The sequence below is a fragment of the Panulirus ornatus genome, chromosome 56, assembly GCF_036320965.1.
Source record: "Panulirus ornatus isolate Po-2019 chromosome 56, ASM3632096v1, whole genome shotgun sequence".
Lineage (NCBI taxonomy): Eukaryota > Metazoa > Arthropoda > Malacostraca > Decapoda > Palinuridae > Panulirus > Panulirus ornatus.
In genome coordinates this window covers 3979877-4001133 of record NC_092279.1, presented here as the reverse complement: position 1 = coordinate 4001133, position 21257 = coordinate 3979877, and the positions used below count along the sequence as shown (strand labels likewise).

The following is a 21257-nucleotide window of genomic DNA, read 5'->3' as shown; positions in this document are numbered from 1 at the left end:
ACGCCAAGGACGCGTAACTTCGAAGAAATTCATCACTTGACGCTGACGGTAGCGCGCCATCTAGGGACGAACACCACCTGCTCAGAATATTCATAGAAAATGGTCAATTTTGCCATTACAGAAAATGGTCTTATTTTAGGAGTGACTATAATATTTAATATTTTAACATGGTATATTGAAATTTCTCCCTTTTGACTGAACAGGTTGAGATATACCTCTAGGTTGGCTATACAATATTCAAACTCAATAGTGTATCATTTCAGTTACTGAGTTCATACATTCACACTCAAGCGAGGGGCGGGGAAGGTGCTGACCTTACCAAATATATATATGGAGCCCATGATATTGTAATGTACGAGGGGAACCAGGATGCTTACCGTAAAATGCCTATAGATACTTATATGTGGTATGATGATTTTCTTTATCTAAAGCTCTCAATTTCTTATCTAAATAAAACGTGAAGCAAATCAAAATCGCTCGAATGAATCTTTGAATTTAGGGTTTCAAAACTGACACCAAAGTTAATTCATTTAGCGATTAATCTTTCCTCATTTTTGGCAAAATCTGGAGAAATCTAAAACCCCTAAAAGCAGCTAGTTTCCAGCCGGACCAGGAAGTTTGCAAGTGATTTCATTAACCTTGTCCTCGATGGTGCAGTAGTGCAATACAAATTAGCCCGCAACTTTGGAAAAAAAAATCATTGTGTTCAGACTTTATATTGGGGCTGAATTAATCATTTTCGTAGCCTAACCACAATTATTTTCTCTTATTTTTCTCTATGTTCTCTGTTTTGCATATGTGTATATTACTATTCAGCGTTTGAAACTATATAGTTTGGGCTATTCCCAATGCGACACTATTAGGCAATGTTTACATCTCCAATATATTCTTCACATGCGCTCCTTTCACTTCCGTTTTATATTTGAAATTTTGACCTCTCTCAAGTGTGATCGTAAAAGATTGTGGGATAAATTCTCTCCTGTAAAATCATGAAAAAAATGTTTATGATTAACTTTAAAGCTATATTCAGCCTTACTCAAAGGTCGTGGCAATTTTTTGGATCATGAATTTTAACCTTTCTAATATCCTGTATCTTCCCTCGATCTTCACATTGTTCGTATTTATGAAACTCCTTTTGACCCGTCTACTATTCTTTAGCTTAGGTTAAAATAAAGAGAGCATTTTTAGCCATTACGTGGCCATCTTTTCACCTAAATTTGACAATTTTTTTCCCCTTGCCTCACACGATGCGTAAATCAAAACTGTAATTTGACCATTTCTGCCTCTTTCAAAAAGGACAGTTTCCCCATATTTTGCCATTTCGTGGCCAAAATATGTCAAGTTTCTTTTGAACTTTAGCAATATTTCCATATGCTTCATATTAAGCTGATGAATGCGTAACAAAAGCCTACCCCAGAGGCGAGAGGGTACCAAACACTGCAATTCTTTGCTGCCAATTTATTTCACCCACTGCTGATGAACCAGCATAAAAAAAAAATACTTCGTATTATACAGCTACACGTGTATTTTAATACAATGGCTGAAATATGAACCACCGAGAAGTCTTGTACCTTTCATCCCCTGGGATTTGCCTCAACCTGGCATCAAGTAACGCCAGGTAATTTGAAGTAATGTAGCCGATTTGATAAAGCGCCATCAGGGTCTTCTGCCAATCTTGGCCGAGATCCCGCTAGCCCACGGTGTGTGTACAGCTTCACTGGGAGGTCATGCCAGGCAGACGGAGCCCTCCTCCATCAGTCAGGTGTCTTTTAAAAGTAATTTGACATGCTGGCTACGATGACGTTCATCGAATATAAAGGGATCTCCAACTACTCAGCAGGACGCAGCTAATCATGCCAAATACCCGATCTCCAACCAGTCTTGAGATGGAGGCCTGACTTTTCACCTTCCTCCATTCACATCCCCCCCGTGGCTCCCACTTTCCCTCCACAGTCATTTGTCTTGGCCCCTACGTAGCGTATTAATCCATCCCTCCCACACCATGTCTGGTCTGGTCTCCCTCAAATAGCTAGGCCAATGGGAAAAGTAAGACTATGCCAAGTTCAGCCACTCGTCCCAGAACCTCCCATCTCCCTCATCTGAGAGCCACCTTCCCTACGTGTCCTCTCTACTCGACCACTCACCTCAGCTTCCGACACTCTACCTTTGCCTTCCATTAAAAATCCAACAATTCATTCCTGATAACATGTTCTCAAAGTCACCATTTTTGCTTCTAATATTTTCAGCCTTCCTCTTCCCAAACACAATTGCCAGTTACTTCCCACATGTCCTGTTGTTTCAAAGTAACACAAAACAGTTTCTCACTACATGCCAAGGTACAGTCGAAGACACTGTACCATGCTTTTATATACAATCCTTTTCAGTTTTTAACCTTTATTTTCCATAATAAACCTAATAGACAATAGTGTTCCTAGTAACTATTATTGTAAATTGCCTAGTTCCTTCATTTTCAATCTTTTATGCACTCCTCCAGTTTACCAAAATCTGGATCGAATGGGGATCTCTCTCCCTTTTTTCTACCCTGTTCATGTCTTCACGATTAGCATTTCAATGTGTTTCCATCTTCTTTAAGTAGCTTTATCTACATTTTCTTTTAATCCCTTCACGTATTTCTTATTCCTGTTTTACCCTTTATTCTTATTGCCAAAGAATATTGTCAGTTACATTTATCTAGGTCACTGTAACTACCCTTTCCATTTTCTTAGCACCATACATTATATTCCTTCTTAACACAACCTAATTTCCTAGTCTCACGAGAATTCGCCATTCGTCAAATTCTTCAGCCATGTTTCGTGCTTCTTGTTCACACATTCACACGCTGATTAAATCCATCATTCTTCGCCACTCAGCTAAAGGTTCACGTCTCGCCACCTTAGGTCATTATCAGGGTGTTGCATAACCATCCCTGGTGGTGCTGCCTATGTCCATTACCATCTTATCCTCCAGGTACTCTTACCCTTTTCCTATCAAATACCTTATATTCCTTTTTTTTCCAGGTGAATGATTTACGATGTAAAATCTCTGCACACATTCTCAAGGGATTTCTTAGATTCATATTCCCATTAAGTTTCTCATCCAGTTTCCTTTTCAACTACTGTCCTCGTAGCATATCAATGCCCAGCGATACAGGAAAACACTTTTTGTCATGGAAAAAGAAGTAAATAACCAATAAACATGGGTGGAAAACCTATTCATTTATTCTTATGTCACCGAAACTATGGTAGGTTTTGAGCAGACCCACCTGTCAAATACGTGTCTGCACTTCGCTCTGAATGTACTTTGTATGATAGAGGGTTTCAGGGTTATCTATTCAATATATACATGTATAACATGTATGCATGTTCTACATGTATAATATGCATGCATGTTCTGTATCCTACATATATGACGAGGTGAAAAAATGTCTTATGGATGCTACATCTACTTCAAGGCTGTGAGGTACAGCACATGCAATGAGGTTAAAAATAAAACGATCCATTTTATAAAGGGGATTATGGTACGATAAATAAATCTACAATGTACAATGATCTCGAGCCATGCAAGTAAGAACGGTCCAATCCAATGGGCACCAACCCATGACCACACACCATACAAGAGTCGACAAGCCTCGTCTATATTCCATACAAGTGTCCACAAATTACCAGAAAATCCGGCCATTAAAATAACGTGTGAACTAGACACATATAGTTAGGAACATTGCCCAATCAAGTTCGTGCAGAACATCTGGGAAAAAACGTATGAACACTTGTAACATATGTTTTCTTTTCTTCTTTCTTCGTAGATCAAGACAATCTTGAAACTTAGACACACTATCACACACTGATCTACAATACGAAAGACTTTGGCATCATTATAATAACAACCAAATGGCTCTAGGGGAAAAAATAATGTAGCACCTTACTTACCATATGTGGCCCAATACACCACGCGACTTTATGTTTACAGAATGTAATCATCACAAATAGCGTAAGCTCACACCATGTAATCATCACAAATAGCGTAAGCTCACACCATGTAATCATCACAAATAGCGTTAGCTCACACCATGTAATCATCACAAATAGCGTAAGCTCACACCATGCAATCACAATGGTTCGACCTACCAAATCACTTTGCTGTACACACACACACAGTCCTACAAACATTTGCAAATATACAAATATTGGCACACACAAACAAAAAAAATATACATATGTATATATATATAGCACTCGAGAAACACTACACCGTTAACCTACATCAAACAGTACACCTACATCAAACAGTACATCTTTGGGTTAAACCATTCATTTGTGGAAACTACCAATACACGATTCCACACAAACACCATTCTTCCAGTGACAAATTATTTTCTTATCATAGCGGTAGTGCGACACGAATTCCCCCCTCATAAAACAAGTTCAAAAAACCTTCCATTTTTTATATGTGTGTTCTCTTTCAAAGCTCACTTCGACATCGTATCATACCCCCTCAGGGGACCCAAAAGCGAGATCCATAGACTGTACAACTACGTTTTAAAAAATTCGCGAGTTCGAAGACGTTGAGGGAGGGAGGGAGATCGAAGATCAAAAACTTGCGAGTTCGAAGACGTTTCTTGTGGTGGAGGGAGGGAGATCGAAGATCAAAAACTCGCGAGTTCGAAGACGTTGAGGGAGGGAGATCGAAGATTAAAAACTCGCGAGTTCGAAGACGTTTCTTGTGGTGGAGGGAGGGAGATCGAAGATCAAAAACTCGCGAGTTCGAAGACGTGACTTGAGTGAGGGAGATCGAAGATCAAAAACTCGCGAGTTCGAAGACGTTTCTTGAGTGAGGGAGATCGAAGATCAAAAACTCGCGAGTTCGAAGACGTTTCTTGGAGGGAGGGAAGGAGGGAGATCGAAGATCAAAAGCTGGCGGAGCAGTAGCAGTGCGTCGAGGGGCAGAAGGGAGTGTGGCGGAGACAGTTTAGCGTACACCAGTAATCTATCCCTGGTAGACTTCGCCACACACCCACGCCATGGCAAGGCAGACTGCTGGAGAGGATAAAGGGGGCGGGGTTGGTTAGTCACATATATCCATATCATAAACCCACTTTTTGAACTTCCTGCCTATGGCACGGCATCGCTTCGATATTGAACTTCACTCTCACCTTCGCTGAACAATGCGTATATCTTTTTAATCTCCTTATTAAAACTAAACACACAGGGTTCCAGACTGACTCTCACCTTCGCCTGAACATGAATGCGTAAGTCATTTATCTCCTTTATCAAAACCATCCAATAAACTGGGTTCCCGACCATCCGCTAACTGTAATATACTCACTTTGGGATGGGATGCGTAAAATACGCAAATGCGTAAATTTACGTTATCAGGGAACTAGCGTAACTAATAGTCTCTCAAGGAATCAGTGGTAGGGCCCAATTCGCCTAATAGGCACTTCCATCTCCCCCCAGTACTCAAGATATATATAAAAAGAGCCATATTTGCCTTAAGAAAAAAAAATAGGCCTATTTAGACCATTTATGGCATAGCAATGTGAACAAATACTGCTTGTGGGTTTATTGTCATGATATCAATTCCTTTGCGCACATCAATGGGCCCTTGTGAAATTTTACCTCTAAATGGTGGAATTACAAAAACACTGTAGCCTCCCAAATTTCTGTTCCAAACTGCTGTTACCCTATGCCATATAGAAAACCATATGGATCAAGTGCGCCTTGTTAAACAACTAAATAACTTCAAACTGAAAATGATCATTTCTGCTACAAGAAAATTGTACGATGAATACGAGAAAAGTGTGCAATAACTCCTAGCTCATACTATTATCATAAAGGACTTTTTTACTATACTTTAAACCTTCGAACTTTGACAGTTACTTATTGAAAAAAGTTTCATATTCCATGTAATACTTTCGAAGTTTTGAGAATTGACATAGCTTCAGGAACACGAATATATCAAATTAATTTACGTTACGAGAGATTAAACCTTTTCTTAAAACATCTATCCAGACCTTACGTTAAGAGAGATTAAACCTTTTCTTAAAACATCTATCCAGACTTTACGTTAAGAGATTAAACCTTTTCTTAAAACATCTATCCAGACTTTACGTTAAGAGATTAAACCTTTTCTTAAAACATCTATCCAGACCTTACGTTAAGAGATTAAACCTTTTCTTAAAACATCTATCCAGACTTAACGTTAAGAGAGATTAAACCTTTTCTTAAAACATCTATCCAGACTTTACGTTAAGAGAGATTAAACCTTTTCTTAAAACATCTATCCAGACCTTACGTTAAGAGAGATTAAACCTTTTCTTAAAACATCTATCCAGACCTTACGTTAAGAGATTAAACCTTTTCTTAAAACATCTATCCAGACCTTACGTTAAGAGATTAAACCTTTTCTTAAAACATCTATCCAGACCTTACGTTAAGAGATTAAACCTTTTCTTAAAACATCTATCCAGACCTTACGTTAAGAGAGATTAAACCTTTTCTTAAAACATCTATCCAGACTTTACGTTAAGAGAGATTAAACCTTTTCTTAAAACATCTATCCAGACTTTACGTTGAGAGAGATTAAACCTTTTCTTAAAACATCTATCCAGACTTTACGTTAAGAGATTAAACCTTTTCTTAAAACATCTATCCAGACTTTACGTTAAGAGAGATTAAACCTTTTCTTAAAACATCTATCCAGACTATGTTAAGAGAGATTAAACCTTTTCTTAAAACATCTATCCAGACTTTACGTTAAGAGAGATTAAACCTTTTCTTAAAACATCTATCCAGACTTAACGTTAAGAGAGATTAAACCTTTTCTTAAAACATCTATCCAGACTATGTTAAGAGAGATTAAACCTTTTCTTAAAACATCTATCCAGACTTTGAGAGATGCGTACGAGAGCAGTTTAAACTACGTGCAGCGTAAAAAGTTTTAATTTGAAAAGTTCCGAGGCACATATCTAACGAGCGAGAACTACCCAATTGGAACAGAGGGAAGAAATACTTACTCGGGTGGCGGAACGGGAACTACCACTTCTTCACGCCATAGCCTAGTTCTGAGTTTAGGGTAGGTGGAACAAGGCTGTGGATGGTTCCTGCAAGGAGATTAATATATAGATTAAATTGATCACATAATGCAAGAGGCTGTGGGTGAAAGAATGTGTAAATAAAAAAGGGCAAGAAAACCAAGCCAGAGAAGAGTAAACATCTTAATTTCAATAATAAATCTATAATTAATTCTATATGGTATTGGAAACTAATGCCTAGTATTTTTCATATGAAGTTTCTTAGCTTGAAGTCGTGTCAATATACACCTCTGCAAATCCCAGATTATTCTAAAGTTATCCAACATGGTCTATCATTATGTTCATCAAGTTAAAATCAAACAAACAATATAATATTCTGGATTACAGATATTTACAGACATAATATCCCTCTGGTACAAAGGATGTCTTACCCACTATTTCATCGAGTAGAGAGAAAAAAAAATAACTGCCACTGAACTATATACAGAATAGACGCCATTTCGGAACTGCTACAAGACCAGCTATACAAACCATCGTATTCACTACATCAACAGCCAATACACAGCGCGTAGCTGCACGAATAATTACTACACACACACACACACACGAAGACGAGGCTCCCAACACTACTAACCCGGGAACATCTGGGGTGAGGAATGGATGGGGTTGCAGCTGCCTCAGGTTCATATGCTCACACATCAACGAAGCCAGACTCAAACTCCGGATGCTCGCAAGTTGATCTATCAGTGAGAAAGAAGCCATTATTCTTTAGAGTTCCGTTATCATAAATGGTTGAAAATCTCTCTTAAAATGTCCTTGTAAAGGTCTTATAAAAGTGTGGTTATAAAGTGTTTACGTGCGCACCTTGACTGAATGGCTTGGGTTGGCTACGATTCTCGAACCAGAACCTGTCTCCCTTCTTCAGGCTGGAGAACTGCTGCGCCAGGATACAGGAGAAGGTGGGTCCCAGGAGGGCGTCCGAGGTAGCATGTTCCGCCAGACCAGCCGGGAACAGGTCGATGTCGTCCACATTCCTGAAGAAGAAGAAATAAAACGAATCAACACGAACTTAGAACTCCTTCAGTGCGCACACAACAACTGGGCGAAGTTCTCTTGCTCCAGACTTCCACACACACACAGACACTGACATGAACATTCACAGAAAGGGAACCCTATAGGGAGGAAGGTATATCTAGCAATGGAAGGGCCGTGCATTTGGGAGAGGGGTAATGGAGTCATTATGGTTCAAGTCCGGCTACTTTAGCCCTACCCCTAAAAAATTATAAGTGGCCTCGGAGCCTAAAAAAGATTCAAAGTTTCCGAGACAGATTTAAGGATAGCCAAAGAATAGCGTGGTGGTCTTAGAGATCAATAAGTTTTCTAAATAGTATACTCCATCTTTGGAACCCCTTTATCCACATTGCACAGCATCAATATTACGCAGTGCAAAAAGAAAAGTCTTCATACGCAATTGTTAAGTGCTTAATGTTAACTCTCCGGAGTTCGATATTTCATCTATTCTTTCCCTCATCTTTATTCACATGTCTAGAAATTATTATTATTATTACATTAATTACGAAAGAGTCCAGCTTGGACTGCAGGCACACAACAGGGTGTGTGGCGCTGCCCACTGTGGCAACGTAGACAGTGTATCGAAGTACACTGCTCTGGGTCCAGACTCATACAGCTACCCACTTCTCTCTCTCTGGCAGATAAAAAAAATGTATATAGGCTATAGGCAAGAGCTCCCATGGCGATAATTATTATTTAGGAGGAACCTTGGGGGACGGGGTATATATATATTCCCCTAAGCCCTCGTAATAATGTCCCTGTGGCTAAATGTTAATTTTTAACAGGTTAGTTATGGCCATGGGCCATACTGAAGATGAGGAGAGGTACAGTCTTCCATGACTTAACTCCTACCCACACATCCTTCCTCATCTCCCTTCTGCCACTAAATTCATCTTTTCTTTCCCCTTAATTAAACTCTAAGTCCTTTTAGAAATGCTCAAACATATGAATAAATCCACTCCACATCCATAGATTAAATATATCAAAAGCACGAATTCTTGCTTTGTATATATCACCAAGAGAAGAAATGGTTTACTTTAAGGTCGAACCAATAAGTGGAATGGTAGATTCTTTTGAAATCTGTCTCACTAGCGTCACTGTACATCAGAGAATCTCGAAAAGGAATTTCGAACGAGAGTTACATGCTAAAAAACTAAAGAAAAAAAAAGAAAATACAATCAAAAACTTAAAAATTTTATATAAAAAAATCTAATAGTGCTATTCTACGCGAGTGGTGTTCAAAAATAAAACCATTAATTAAATCTAATTAAATCTACATGATCAAAACTTGAACAACGCGTATAGCGCGCGCTGTAGCGTAGCCTCAACACAAAACTCGAGCGCTACAAGATTATTCTATTGGTGGATGGTAGTTTGACCCACATGGACTTAATGACCCCAGGTAGTTGATAAGCCTAAAGCCCAAACGACTCAACTAACCCCAGCAGGACCACCCCTGAACCCTGATCTCGGTGATAACCATGACTAAATGGAAGAGCTTCCCAGCAACACACTTCATCAACGAAGCGCGCCAAGCTTTTAATATGACTTTCATTAACCTGGTAAACTACTTAAACGCCTGGAGTAAACGTTAATTAACGATGGATTTCAATCGTAATGCTATCATGGCAAAATTATAAGGCTATCAGCGGTTCGAGTCTGATACAGTGCTTGCCAAGCGTGCCTCCTAAGAGACTTAGGTTTAAGGGCGAGAAAGACGTGGGTGTGTGTATATACGAGGCATCATACCTCACCATTTTGACTTGGATGGTTCTCTACCTCGAGTCCATAGACCTCCTAGCGATATAAGCGAAGCTTCATTAAGAGGTTCGTTGGATGCAAAGGATATATATTATCCTAGGCTGGTCCGTTTAAGACGAACTAACCTGTTCCATTCCCTTTGTTACGAATAGACTGATCCGTTTAAGCCAAACTAAGCTGTTCCGTTCCCTTTGTTACGACTAGGATGGTCCGTTTAAGCTGAACGAAGCTGTTCCTATTAAAGTGAACATCACTTTGGCACGCAAGGTTTGCTCAAAATCAAAGTTATTTTGGCAAAACTTTTTGGAGTTAAGCAATACGAAAAATATGAATCAAATTAGCTAATAGGCGATAACGTATTGCCTCACGCCATGGACTAAGAACCCAGCTGAACAAGGTTAGGAGCCACACTGTTTTCTACCAAGCCATCCAAACACAACACCAAATTATGAGTTAGGGTAAGTTCAAAAGCAAGACGACTTCGCACACAAGGTACAAACTAGGTTATTATTACATGAAGCTGCTTTGAACATCTCAAACAGGCAGAAGACAACAGTTACTTTTACATGACACATACAGCTTTTAAAGATATGAATTCACCTGTATGTATATATATGTTATTCCATGTGTGGCGGGGTGGCGACGGGAATGAATAAAGACAGACAGTATGAATTATGTACATGTGTATATATGTATATATCTGTGTATATATATATGTATACATTGAGATGTATAGGTATGTATATTTGCATGTGTGGACGTGTATGTATATACATGTGTATGGGGGTGGGTTGGGCCATTTCTTTCGTCTGTTTCCTTGCGCTACCGCGCTAACGCGGGAGACAGCGACAGAGCAAAATATATATATATATAAACTGTGGGGGAGAACTAACCTGTAGACCCTACTGAAGATCTGAGCCACACTTGGGGTCATGACAGAGGCCAGCTGGGAGAAGGAGGAGAGGGTGGGCAGTCCACACGCCCTCCGCCACACTGTATACGATGGTAATCCGTGGTCTCGACCTCTCTGACAACAAAACGAAAACAGAACTGGTTATGGTCGACTGTGAAATACTAGAATTCTCTCGTTTTATATATATATATATATATATATATATATATATATATATATATATATATATATATATATATATTGGAAAGGATCACAATTTTGCGCGTGATCAAGATATTCCTACGAGTCCACGGGGAAAATGAAACACGAAAAGTTCCCAAGTGCACTTTCGTGTAATAATCACATCATCAGGGGAGACATAAGAGAGAAATATAACAGTTGATATACATCGAAGACACGAAGCTAGGACGCCATTTGGTAAATATGTGATTGTCCAAAAAATATTTCTTTTTTTTCACACATTTGGCATTTCCCGCATATTTGCGAGGTAGTGTTAAGAACAGAGGACTGAGCCTTAGAGGGTATATCTTCACTTGGACCCCTTCTCTGTTCCTTTATTTTGAAAGTAAAAAAAAAAAAAAAAGGGAGGGGAGCCTATGTATGATGGGTACAGGGCGCGGCAGCCTATATATACGATGGGTACAGGGCGTGGCAGCCTATATATATACAATGGGTACAGGGCGTGGCAGCCTATATATATACAATGGGTACAGGGCGTGGCAGCCTATATATATACAATGGGTACAGGGCGTGGCAGCCTATATATATACAATGGGTACAGGGCGTGGCAGCCTATATATATGATGGGTACAGGGCGTGGCAGCCTATATATATGATGGGTACAGGGCGTGGCAGCCTATATATATGATGGGTATAGGGCGTGGCAGCCTATATATACGATGGATACAGGGCATCGTGGCAGCCTATATATACAATGGGTATAGGGCGTGGCAGCCTATATATACGATGGGTACAGGGCGTGGCAGCCTATATATACGATGGATACAGGGCATCGTGGCAGCCTATATATACGATGGGTACAGGGGGTGGCAGCCTATATATGTGTACAGGGCGTGGCAGCAGCCGAGGCTGTGTTCACAAGGACTAATTCCTACCTGTATATTTAGAGACATTAGGTCGAGCCCCACTGGCTCGTCTCTACGAGCGAACAGCTTGTTAGTAAGGGTAGGCACCAAGTAGGCGTCCACAGCCTGGGAGAGGGAGTTGGCCAAGCCATGTAGCAGATCCGAAGGGCTCGAGCCAGCCTCGCCCAACACCCGCGGGTTCATGAAGTTACCAGAGAGGGGGACGCTTTTCCCGCCGGAGCCCTTTAAAAAGTCGTTCACCAGCGTGTGGCCGAACCTGTGTGTTAGGGTGTGTTAGACAAGAAACATGTTTTCTAGCCTCATGGTTAAGCACACTTGCCTCTGTTCAAAGTTAATGTGGCTTTTTAACGCCATGCTTAACCGTAATTCCTCTAACAGTTAGTTTTTCTAACGCTATACTTTACCGTAATTCATCTGTTCTAACAGTTAATGTCGCTTTTTAACGCCATGCTTAACCTAATTCCTCTAACAGTTAATGTAGTTTTTCTAACGCTATACTTAACCTAATCCCTCTGTTCTAACAGTTAATGTAGTTTTTCTAACGCTATGCTTAACCGTACTTCATCTGTTCTAACAGTTAATGTAGTTTTTCTAACGCTATACTTAACCGTAATTCATGTTCTAACAGTTAGTTTTTCTAATGCCATACCTAACCTAATTCCTCTAACAGTTAATGTAGTTTTTCTAACGCTATACTTAACCGTACTTCATCTGTTCTAACAGTTAATGTAGTTTTTCTAACGCTATGCTTAACCGTACTTCATCTGTTCTAACAGTTAATGTAGTTTTTCTAACGCTATACTTAACCGTAATTCATCTGTTCTAACAGTTAGTTTTTCTAATGCCATACCTAACCTAATTCCTCTAACAGTTAATGTAGTTTTTCTAACGCTATACTTAACCGTACTTCATCTGTTCTAACAGTTAATGTAGTTTTTCTAACGCTATGCTTAACCGTACTTCATCTGTTCTAACAGTTAATGTAGTTTTTCTAACGCTATACTTAACCGTAATTCATCTGTTCTAACAGTTAGTTTTTCTAATGCCATACCTAACCTAATTCCTCTAACAGTTAATGTAGTTTTTCTAACGCTATACTTAACCGTACTTCATCTGTTCTAACAGTTAATGTAGCTTTTTAACGCCATGCTTAACCTAATTCCTCTAACAGTTAATGTAGTTTTTCTAACGCTATACTTAACCGTACTTCCTCTGTTCTAACAGTTAGTTTTTCTAACGCTATACTTAACCTAATTCCTCTATTCTAACAGTTAATGTAGTTTTTCTAACGCTATGCTGAACTATAATGCCTATATATTCACATTTCATAATTCGCGAGAGAAAAAACCGGCCTATAGTCAAATATTCGAGATTATTCCCATTCACCAACTCTAATATTCAATGAAAACTGAATATTGTCTCGTATTTAATCTACCAAATATCACAGAGGCGAAGGTAAATGGAAAAATCAAAGGGAGGCGAAATAACATCAACCAGAGAACAATGAAATGAACAAGTTTTTGAGCGACTTTGGAACATACTTTGAGAAAAAACAATGTTTAAATAGAAAAAAAATTCCATGTTGCTGTTCATGGAGCAATACAGTACCTACAAGCCACACTACCTGCACTATATATATATATATATATATATATATATATATATATATATATATATATATCTTTTCTTTCAAACTATTCGCCATTTCCCGCGTTAGCGAGGTAGCGTTAAGAACAGTGGACTGGGCCTTTGAGGGAATATCCTCACCTGGCCCCCTTCTCTGTTCCTTCTTTTGGAAAATTAAAAAAAAAAAATAATGAGAGGGGAGGATTTCCAGCCTCCCGCTCCCTCCCCCTTTTAGTCGCCTTCTACGACACGCAGGGAATACGTGGGAAGTATTCTTTCTCCCCTATCCCCAGGGATATATATATATATATATATATATATATATATATATATATATATATATATATATATATATATATATTAACGAGTAAAGCCTTGTTTTAATTCGTCTATAGACCATAGTGAACCCGCATGGCAGACGAGACGCCTGGAGGAGGAGGCGGAGGTTATCATACCGCACCTGTAGGCGGCGGTGCCAAACGCGTTGGCGATGGACGCGTCAATGGACGGGTCGTAAGTGTCGACCAAGCCACTCGTTTCCGGGAAGAGGTCGTACTCCACCATCCTCTCGTTGCCCAGGACGACTGGCAAGAACTCCTGGTATGTTATCTGCTGGATGAGGGCGCCGACGATACGCCGCGTCTCCTGCAGGAGAGAGAGAGAGGAAGAACGAACGAGTGGTTTATCTGTGGCTACTGAAGAAGGAGGGAGATTCACATCCTACAGGAAGGGAGGAGACGTTTATTTTCGACCTAAATTTCCGGGTCTGGAAGAAGGATATGGCCTGGCCTTGCATGGATAGCACAGTACTCAAGAACTACCAATTCAATAGCTGGTAAACATGACAATACGTTAGACATTCAAGAACGTGTGTGCTGATCCAAACAATTTAAGAGTTTCAAAGTCTTGCCCCAAAAAAATTATTCAAAAACATTCCCCCACCCGAGCAAGAAAATACCAGCATGTCAAAAGACCTACACTATATATATATATATATATATATTCCTATGAGTCCACGGGGAAAATGAAACACGAAAAGTTCCCAAGTGCACTTTCGTGTAATAATCACATCATCAGGGGAGACACAAGAGAGAAATATAACAGTCAGTTGATATACATCGAAGAGACGAAGCTAGGACGCCATTTGGTAAACATGTCATTGTCCAAAACATACAACCAATATATATATATATATATATATATATATATATATATATACATCACTGCATATATTTTCAATTAAATAATCCCTTAATAAACCATCCAAACACATATTAAGCTAACGGCCCGCATTGTACACAAGGCCCCCTCTCCCTTCCCTAAACTTCAGTGGGCTTCTAAAGTTTGGCCACTGCGCCTGTCTATGTACCAAAGAGAGAGAGAGAAAGAGAGAGAGAGAGAGAGAGAGAGAGAGAGAGAGAGAGAGAGAGAGAGAGAGAGAGAGAGAGAGAGAGAGACCTTACATATGCCCGTCAAGAAACAGACACACAGGTTGGGAATGGCCATTTCGAGGCAAAGAAACCATGTCAACCTTTGTCAAAATGGGCAAACGTACTATCTGTGTGTACATCTGTACAACCACTGGTCGGGGGAAGGGAGGTACAATGATGTACACATCCCATACAATCGACCTTAACTCACCTCGTCCACAGGAAGTATCCTTACCAGCAGAGACGCGCCATTACCTGGTAGAGTCGCGCCAGTGACTGCATTACCTGGTAGAGTCGCGCCAGTGACTGTATTACCTGGTAGAGTCGTGCCAGAGGCTGTATTACCTGGTAGAGTCGTGCCAGTGACTACATTACCTGGTAGAGTCGTGCCAGTGGCTGCATTACCTGGTAGAGTCGTGCCAGTATTACCTGGTAGAGTCGTGCCAGTATTACCTGGTAGAGTCGTGCCAGTATTACCTGGTAGAGTCGTGCCAGTATTACCTGGTAGAGTCGTGCCAGTATTACCTGGTAGAGTCGTGCCAGTATTACCTGGTAGAGTCGTGCCAGTATTACCTGGTAGAGTCGTGCCAGTATTACCTGGTAGAGTCGTGCCAGTATTACCTGGTAGAGTCGTGCCAGTATTACCTGGTAGAGTCGTGCCAGTATTACCTGGTAGAGTCGTGCCAGTATTACCTGGTAGAGTCGTGCCAGTATTACCTGGTAGAGTCGTGCCAGTATTACCTGGTAGAGTCGTGCCAGTATTACCTGGTAGAGTCGTGCCAGTATTACCTGGTAGAGTCGTGCCAGTATTACCTGGTAGAGTCGTGCCAGTATTACCTGGTAGAGTCGTGCCAGTATTACCTGGTAGAGTCGTGCCAGTATTACCTGGTAGAGTCGTGCCAGTATTACCTGGTAGAGTCGTGCCAGTATTACCTGGTAGAGTCATGCCAGTATTACCTGGTAGAGTCATGCCAGTATTACCTGGTAGAGTCATGCCAGTATTACCTGGTAGAGTCATGCCAGTATTACCTGGTAGAGTCGTGCCAGTATTACCTGGTAGAGTCGTGCCAGTATTACCTGGTAGAGTCCGTGCAGTGCAGTATTACCTGGTAGAGTCGTGCCAGTATTACCTGGTAGAGTCGTGCCAGTATTACCTGGTAGAGTCGTGCCAGTATTACCTGGTAGAGTCGTGCCAGTATTACCTGGTAGAGTCGTGCCAGTATTACCTGGTAGAGTCGTGCCAGTATTACCTGGTAGAGTCGTGCCAGTATTACCTGGTAGAGTCGTGCCAGTATTACCTGGTAGAGTCGTGCCAGTATTACCTGGTAGAGTCGTGCCAGTATTACCTGGTAGAGTCGTGCCAGTATTACCTGGTAGAGTCGTGCCAGTATTACCTGGTAGAGTCGTGCCAGTATTACCTGGTAGAGTCGTGCCAGTATTACCTGGTAGAGTCGTGCCAGTATTACCTGGTAGAGTCGTGCCAGTATTACCTGGTAGAGTCGTGCCAGTATTACCTGGTAGAGTCGTGCCAGTATTACCTGGTAGAGTCGTGCCAGTATTACCTGGTAGAGTCGTGCCAGTATTACCTGGTAGAGTCGTGCCAGTATTACCTGGTAGAGTCGTGCCAGTATTACCTGGTAGAGTCGTGCCAGTATTAACTGGTAGAGTCGTGCCAGTATTAACTGGTAGAGTCGTGCCAGTATTACCTGGTAGAGTCATGCCAGTATTACCTGGTTGAGTCGCCCCAGTATTACCTGGTAGAGTCGTGCCAGTATTACCTGGTAGAGTCGTGCCAGTATTACCTGGTAGAGTCGTGCCAGTATTACCTGGTAGAGTCATGCCAGTATTACCTGGTAGAGTCGTGCCAGTATTACCTGGTAGAGTCGCCCCAATATTACCTGGTAGAGTGTTTCGTCGTCCCACTGTGGGTTGTGCCCCGCCAGCTGTATGACAATGCTATCGTGCACTCTGAGCCACAGAGTGTGCATGGAGGCCAGCGCAGGCTGCTCGTTCACTCGTTCGTCACCTGTAAGACACATTCGAGGACATATTAGCAAGAGAAGGCGTTCGACCAACCCCTAAGGGCGGATGAACAGCAGGCAAGACTGTGTACCGACTGACGACACCAGGATTCGAACAGAAGCGAATGACCCCTGGAGGCCCGTGAATGAGTTAAAAACGCTAAGTTATATACCACGGAGGACTATAATTTCTTACAGTCTCTCCATAATACCTTAGGTCTATGTATGGGCCTACCTTGAAACGTGTCGGTTGTGCAAAGGAAAAAGACATTTTGGGGTAAAAAGAGGAGGGAAAATGGTCGGTCCCAAGTGCTCCATCATAACTTCAGCTGAAGATAATTTTAGACGAGTTTATCCTAAAATGTTTCCCATCCTTGCAGATGACTGACAGAAAACGGGTTGGGATGACTATTATATTATATATTTGGATGACTATAATATATCTTGATGTATAATTCCTTTATCTTTCATCCAATGCAAAAGAAAAAATGTTTATCTAAATAAAAAGGAAGGAACTGGTAGGAAAAAAAGTATTGCAATACGAAGAATACAATATATAAATTCATATTCCCAAGTCTGGTCTGTTAGCTCAGTTGTAACTAAACAATTAATAATAAAAAAAATGGCTTGTAAGGCCATTTAGTGTCGCCTCAGACTTTTTACGAGTTAGGCTTCATGGTCGATGTAGGTGGACTAATGTAGAGAAATTACCTTCGACCAGGCCCGTAGCAAAGGGGGACAAATTACCTTTTTTTAAATGTAATTTGTCTCTGAGTGTAATTAGAGAAATAAAGTTTGAATTACCTTTTTTATAAATGTAATTTGTCTCCGAGTGTAATTAGAGAAATAAAGTTTGAATTACCTTTTTTATAAATGTAATTTGTCTCTGAGTGTAATTAGAGAAATAAAGTTTGAATTGCCTTTTTTTAAATGTAATTTGTCTCTGAGTGTAATTAGAGAAATAAAGTTTGAATTACCTTTTTTATAAATGTAATTTGTCTCTGAGTGTAATTAGAGAAATAAAGTTTGAATTACCTTTTTTATAAATGTAATTTGTCTCTGTAATTAGAGAAATAAAGTTTGAATTACCTTTTTTATAAATGTAATTTGTCTCCGAGTGTCATTAGAGAAATAAAGTCCGAATCGAAATTTCTTCGTAAATAACATACGAAAATGAAGAACATGTCATCTTCACACCAGCTAGCAAGGCGATCATATTGTTCAAGACCTTCAGTTCGAATCCCACCCCGCTTTCACCGTTAAAGGAAAAGGGAAAAGGGGCCACAATGGCAGAGGAAGGGGATCCATCACAACACTCTGGGCCAATCAGCTATTTGCCAGCCATTATTAAGGTGACAAACGAGGCGAGGCAATTCTGCAGTTAGGCGATGCGTCACATGACCATGGCAGACCTCTCCAGTTAACACCTCTTGTGTTACGGGAAGCCCCTCATCTTGCAGCGGGGTCCCGTCACACCTTATCTATCTTGCAGCAAGCTCCCGTCACACCTTATCTATCTTGCATTGTGCTCCCGTCACACCTTATCTATCTTGCAGCGGGTTTCCGTCACACCTTATCTATCTTGCAGCGAGCTCCCGTCACACCTTATCTATCTTGCAGCGAGCTCCCGTCACACCTTATCTATCTTGCAGAGAGCTCCCGTCACACCTCATCTATCTTGCAGCGAGCTCCCGTCACACCTTATCTATCTTGCAGCGAGCCCCCGTCACACCTTATCTATCTTGCAGCGAGCTCCCGTCACACCTTATCTATCTTGCAGCGGGGTTCCGTCACACCTTATCTATCTTGCAGCGAGGTCCCGTCACACCTTATCTATCTTGCAGCGAGCTCCCGTCACACCTTATCTATCTTGCAGCGAGCTCCCGTCACACCTTATCTATCTTGCAGCGGGGTTCCGTCACACCTTATCTATCTTGCAGCGAGCTCCCGTCACACCTTATCTATCTTGCAGCGGGGTTCCGTCACACCTTATCTATCTTGCAGAGAGCTCCCGTCACACCTTATCTATCTTGCAGCGGGGTTCCGTCACACCTTATCTATCTTGCAGCGAGCTCCCGTCACACCTTATCTATCTTGCAGCGAGCTCCCGTCACACCTTATCTATCTTGCAGAGAGCTCCCGTCACACCTTATCTATCTTGCAGAGAGCTCCCGTCACACCTTATCTATCTTGCAGCGGGGTTCCGTCACACCTTATCTATCTTGCAGCGAGGTCCCGTCACACCTTATCTATCTTGCAGCGAGCTCCCGTCACACCTTATCTATCTTACAGCGAGCTCCCGTTGCATAGCGATCGCTGGAGATGATCATCGAAAGGTTTTACGACAGAATACATCTCCTTCGATGCGAAATCGGTCATCCATTTATAATCTTCGTTTTTCTTCCAGTTTTACGACGTTTACAACAAAATGATCGAACTTTTAAAGTATAATATGTCTTCTTCCTTGATCGGGTAGATATTAAAAGATGCTGGGTTCTGTCTGCGTGATTATTTTGCTCAATTTATTGTGGTAGAATTTGGTATGTCTGGGTTCTCACGTCCGCCATGTCGGCTAGTACCCACTTCTGCCGCTAGGTGCAGCAGTGCCCTGTCGCATCGCAGGATCCAAATGGGGGGAAAAAAATGTGTTTTTAAGTGTCATTTCTATTTTTTTCAGTACGATTCTAATGAGAAAAATACTAATATTAACACAGAGGGTGTTAAGATGGCTCTGTGTACCACTTCAACGCTCAAAGAGATCAGTAAGGTTGGCGTCTACCTCCTAAAATTCCACACTTCCACATTTTGGAGATACGTAAAAGAAAACCGAAAAATACACGTTTTAAATTATAGTCGAAAGATATTAAAGACAGATGTGTACGTTGTAGAGGTCAAGTGCAATGTTATGAACCATCTTAAGTTTTGTAAAAGACTTTATACCTACCCGCCTTGAAGCAAAACCCTTCGGAGTGTTCACACTCTTCGAGCGGCAGAAAGTGTCGCTCACCAGGGCCCATGGCTGTCTTGTTCAGTTTGCCGCCAACCATCGTGCGCAGCATCCTAGCCACCTCTGGCGTCGACCCGTACACCATCGACCCATCGATGTAGGCTGTGACCTGGTTCAGCTGCTCACGAGGACCTGCGTACAAGAAGGGAAAGAGAAAGTGGAAGTCTCCGGAGAATGAATTACACGACCATTTCTCGGTACCCAATGTTTGTTTGGGGGTGAGTTAGGGTAGTACATTTAACCCTACTGCTAGCGTTCGTCTATGTACAAACTGGAGACTCATCTTCGCAATTAACTTTACGTAGAAATATGACTAAAACAAATATTTTACGTCATTCGTACTATTAGAAATTAACGGGAGCAAAATATTCCTCGTGGATTAGGTTTTTGCTAAATTCCCCACGTCTTATGGTACTCCCTCTTTTTATTCTGATAATCCCCAAATATATTGTTCTTTTCTCCATATTGCTCTTTTCTCCATGTTAATAAAACAGTTTATACATGGCTATAATACCATCTCCCTTTATCCCTAAAATATCAGCAGTCATTCATTTATTTTAGGGTAAAGTCGGTTCTGACAATCTTCAAGCGTTCGCGGAACTAAATCCATCACACGTCTGCTGTATCCACTACCCGACCCACGGAGGAGTGGCCTCCAACTCGTACCTCCTCACCTCCACTCCTCCTCCTGTTCACCCTCCACCTCCTCCTCCTGTTCCCTCTCCACCTCCTCCTCCTGTTCCCTCTCCACCTCCTCCTGTTCCCTCTCCACCTCCTCCTCCTCCTGTTCCCTCTCCACCTACACCTCCTCCTGTTCCCTCTCCACCTACACCACCTCCTGTTCCCTCTCCACCTCCTCTTCCTCCTGTTCCCTCTCCACCTCCACCTGTTCCCCCTCAACCTCCACCTCCACCTGTCCCCCCTCCACCACCTCCTCAAAGCCATCTCAAGAGAAAGACAGAAGCCAGTCCCAATGATTAATGGTGCCTGGAGGGAATGTTACCCTCCAGCCATCTCTGCTGGCTGGCTACCTAGCAACACTCAGCAGCAATAGAAAGATGACCAAGTGGCCTACACACACACACCAGCCACCCTCCCATCCCTCACACCTGACACACTATACACCTCACACACACCACCTCACACACCCATACACCTCACACACCCATGCATAACCTCACACCTGACTGGTACAAAGACACAAAGTCTTCACAAAATGAATAACTCTGTTTAGTTCAAGTACTTAATAGACCAGGATAGACTTTCAGAGCGACATGAACAGTTGTCGCAAA

General features: G+C 41.5%; 1 protein-coding gene across 4 annotated transcripts in view; it reads right to left on the bottom strand.

Moving 5' to 3' along the window:
• Positions 1–3498: 3498 nt before the first annotated feature.
• The window catches only part of LOC139765841 (salivary peroxidase/catechol oxidase-like), a 45186-nt gene continuing 27427 nt past the window's right edge, over positions 3499–21257 (bottom strand). For 3 of the 4 annotated variants that reach the window (XM_071693674.1, XM_071693675.1, XM_071693672.1), the window contains exons 7-15: positions 19903–20097; positions 16836–16963; positions 13968–14152; positions 11891–12137; positions 10756–10889; positions 7895–8064; positions 7665–7770; positions 7013–7099; positions 3499–5033 (exon numbers count right to left, since the gene is read on the bottom strand). In XM_071693674.1, coding sequence (XP_071549775.1) covers positions 4904–5033; positions 7013–7099; positions 7665–7770; positions 7895–8064; positions 10756–10889; positions 11891–12137; positions 13968–14152; positions 16836–16963; positions 19903–20097 — 1382 coding nt within the window. In that variant the 3' untranslated portion in view covers positions 3499–4903. The remainder of the gene's footprint in view (positions 5034–7012; positions 7100–7664; positions 7771–7894; positions 8065–10755; positions 10890–11890; positions 12138–13967; positions 14153–16835; positions 16964–19902; positions 20098–21257) is intronic. The other variant, XM_071693673.1, reaches the window with a different exon arrangement.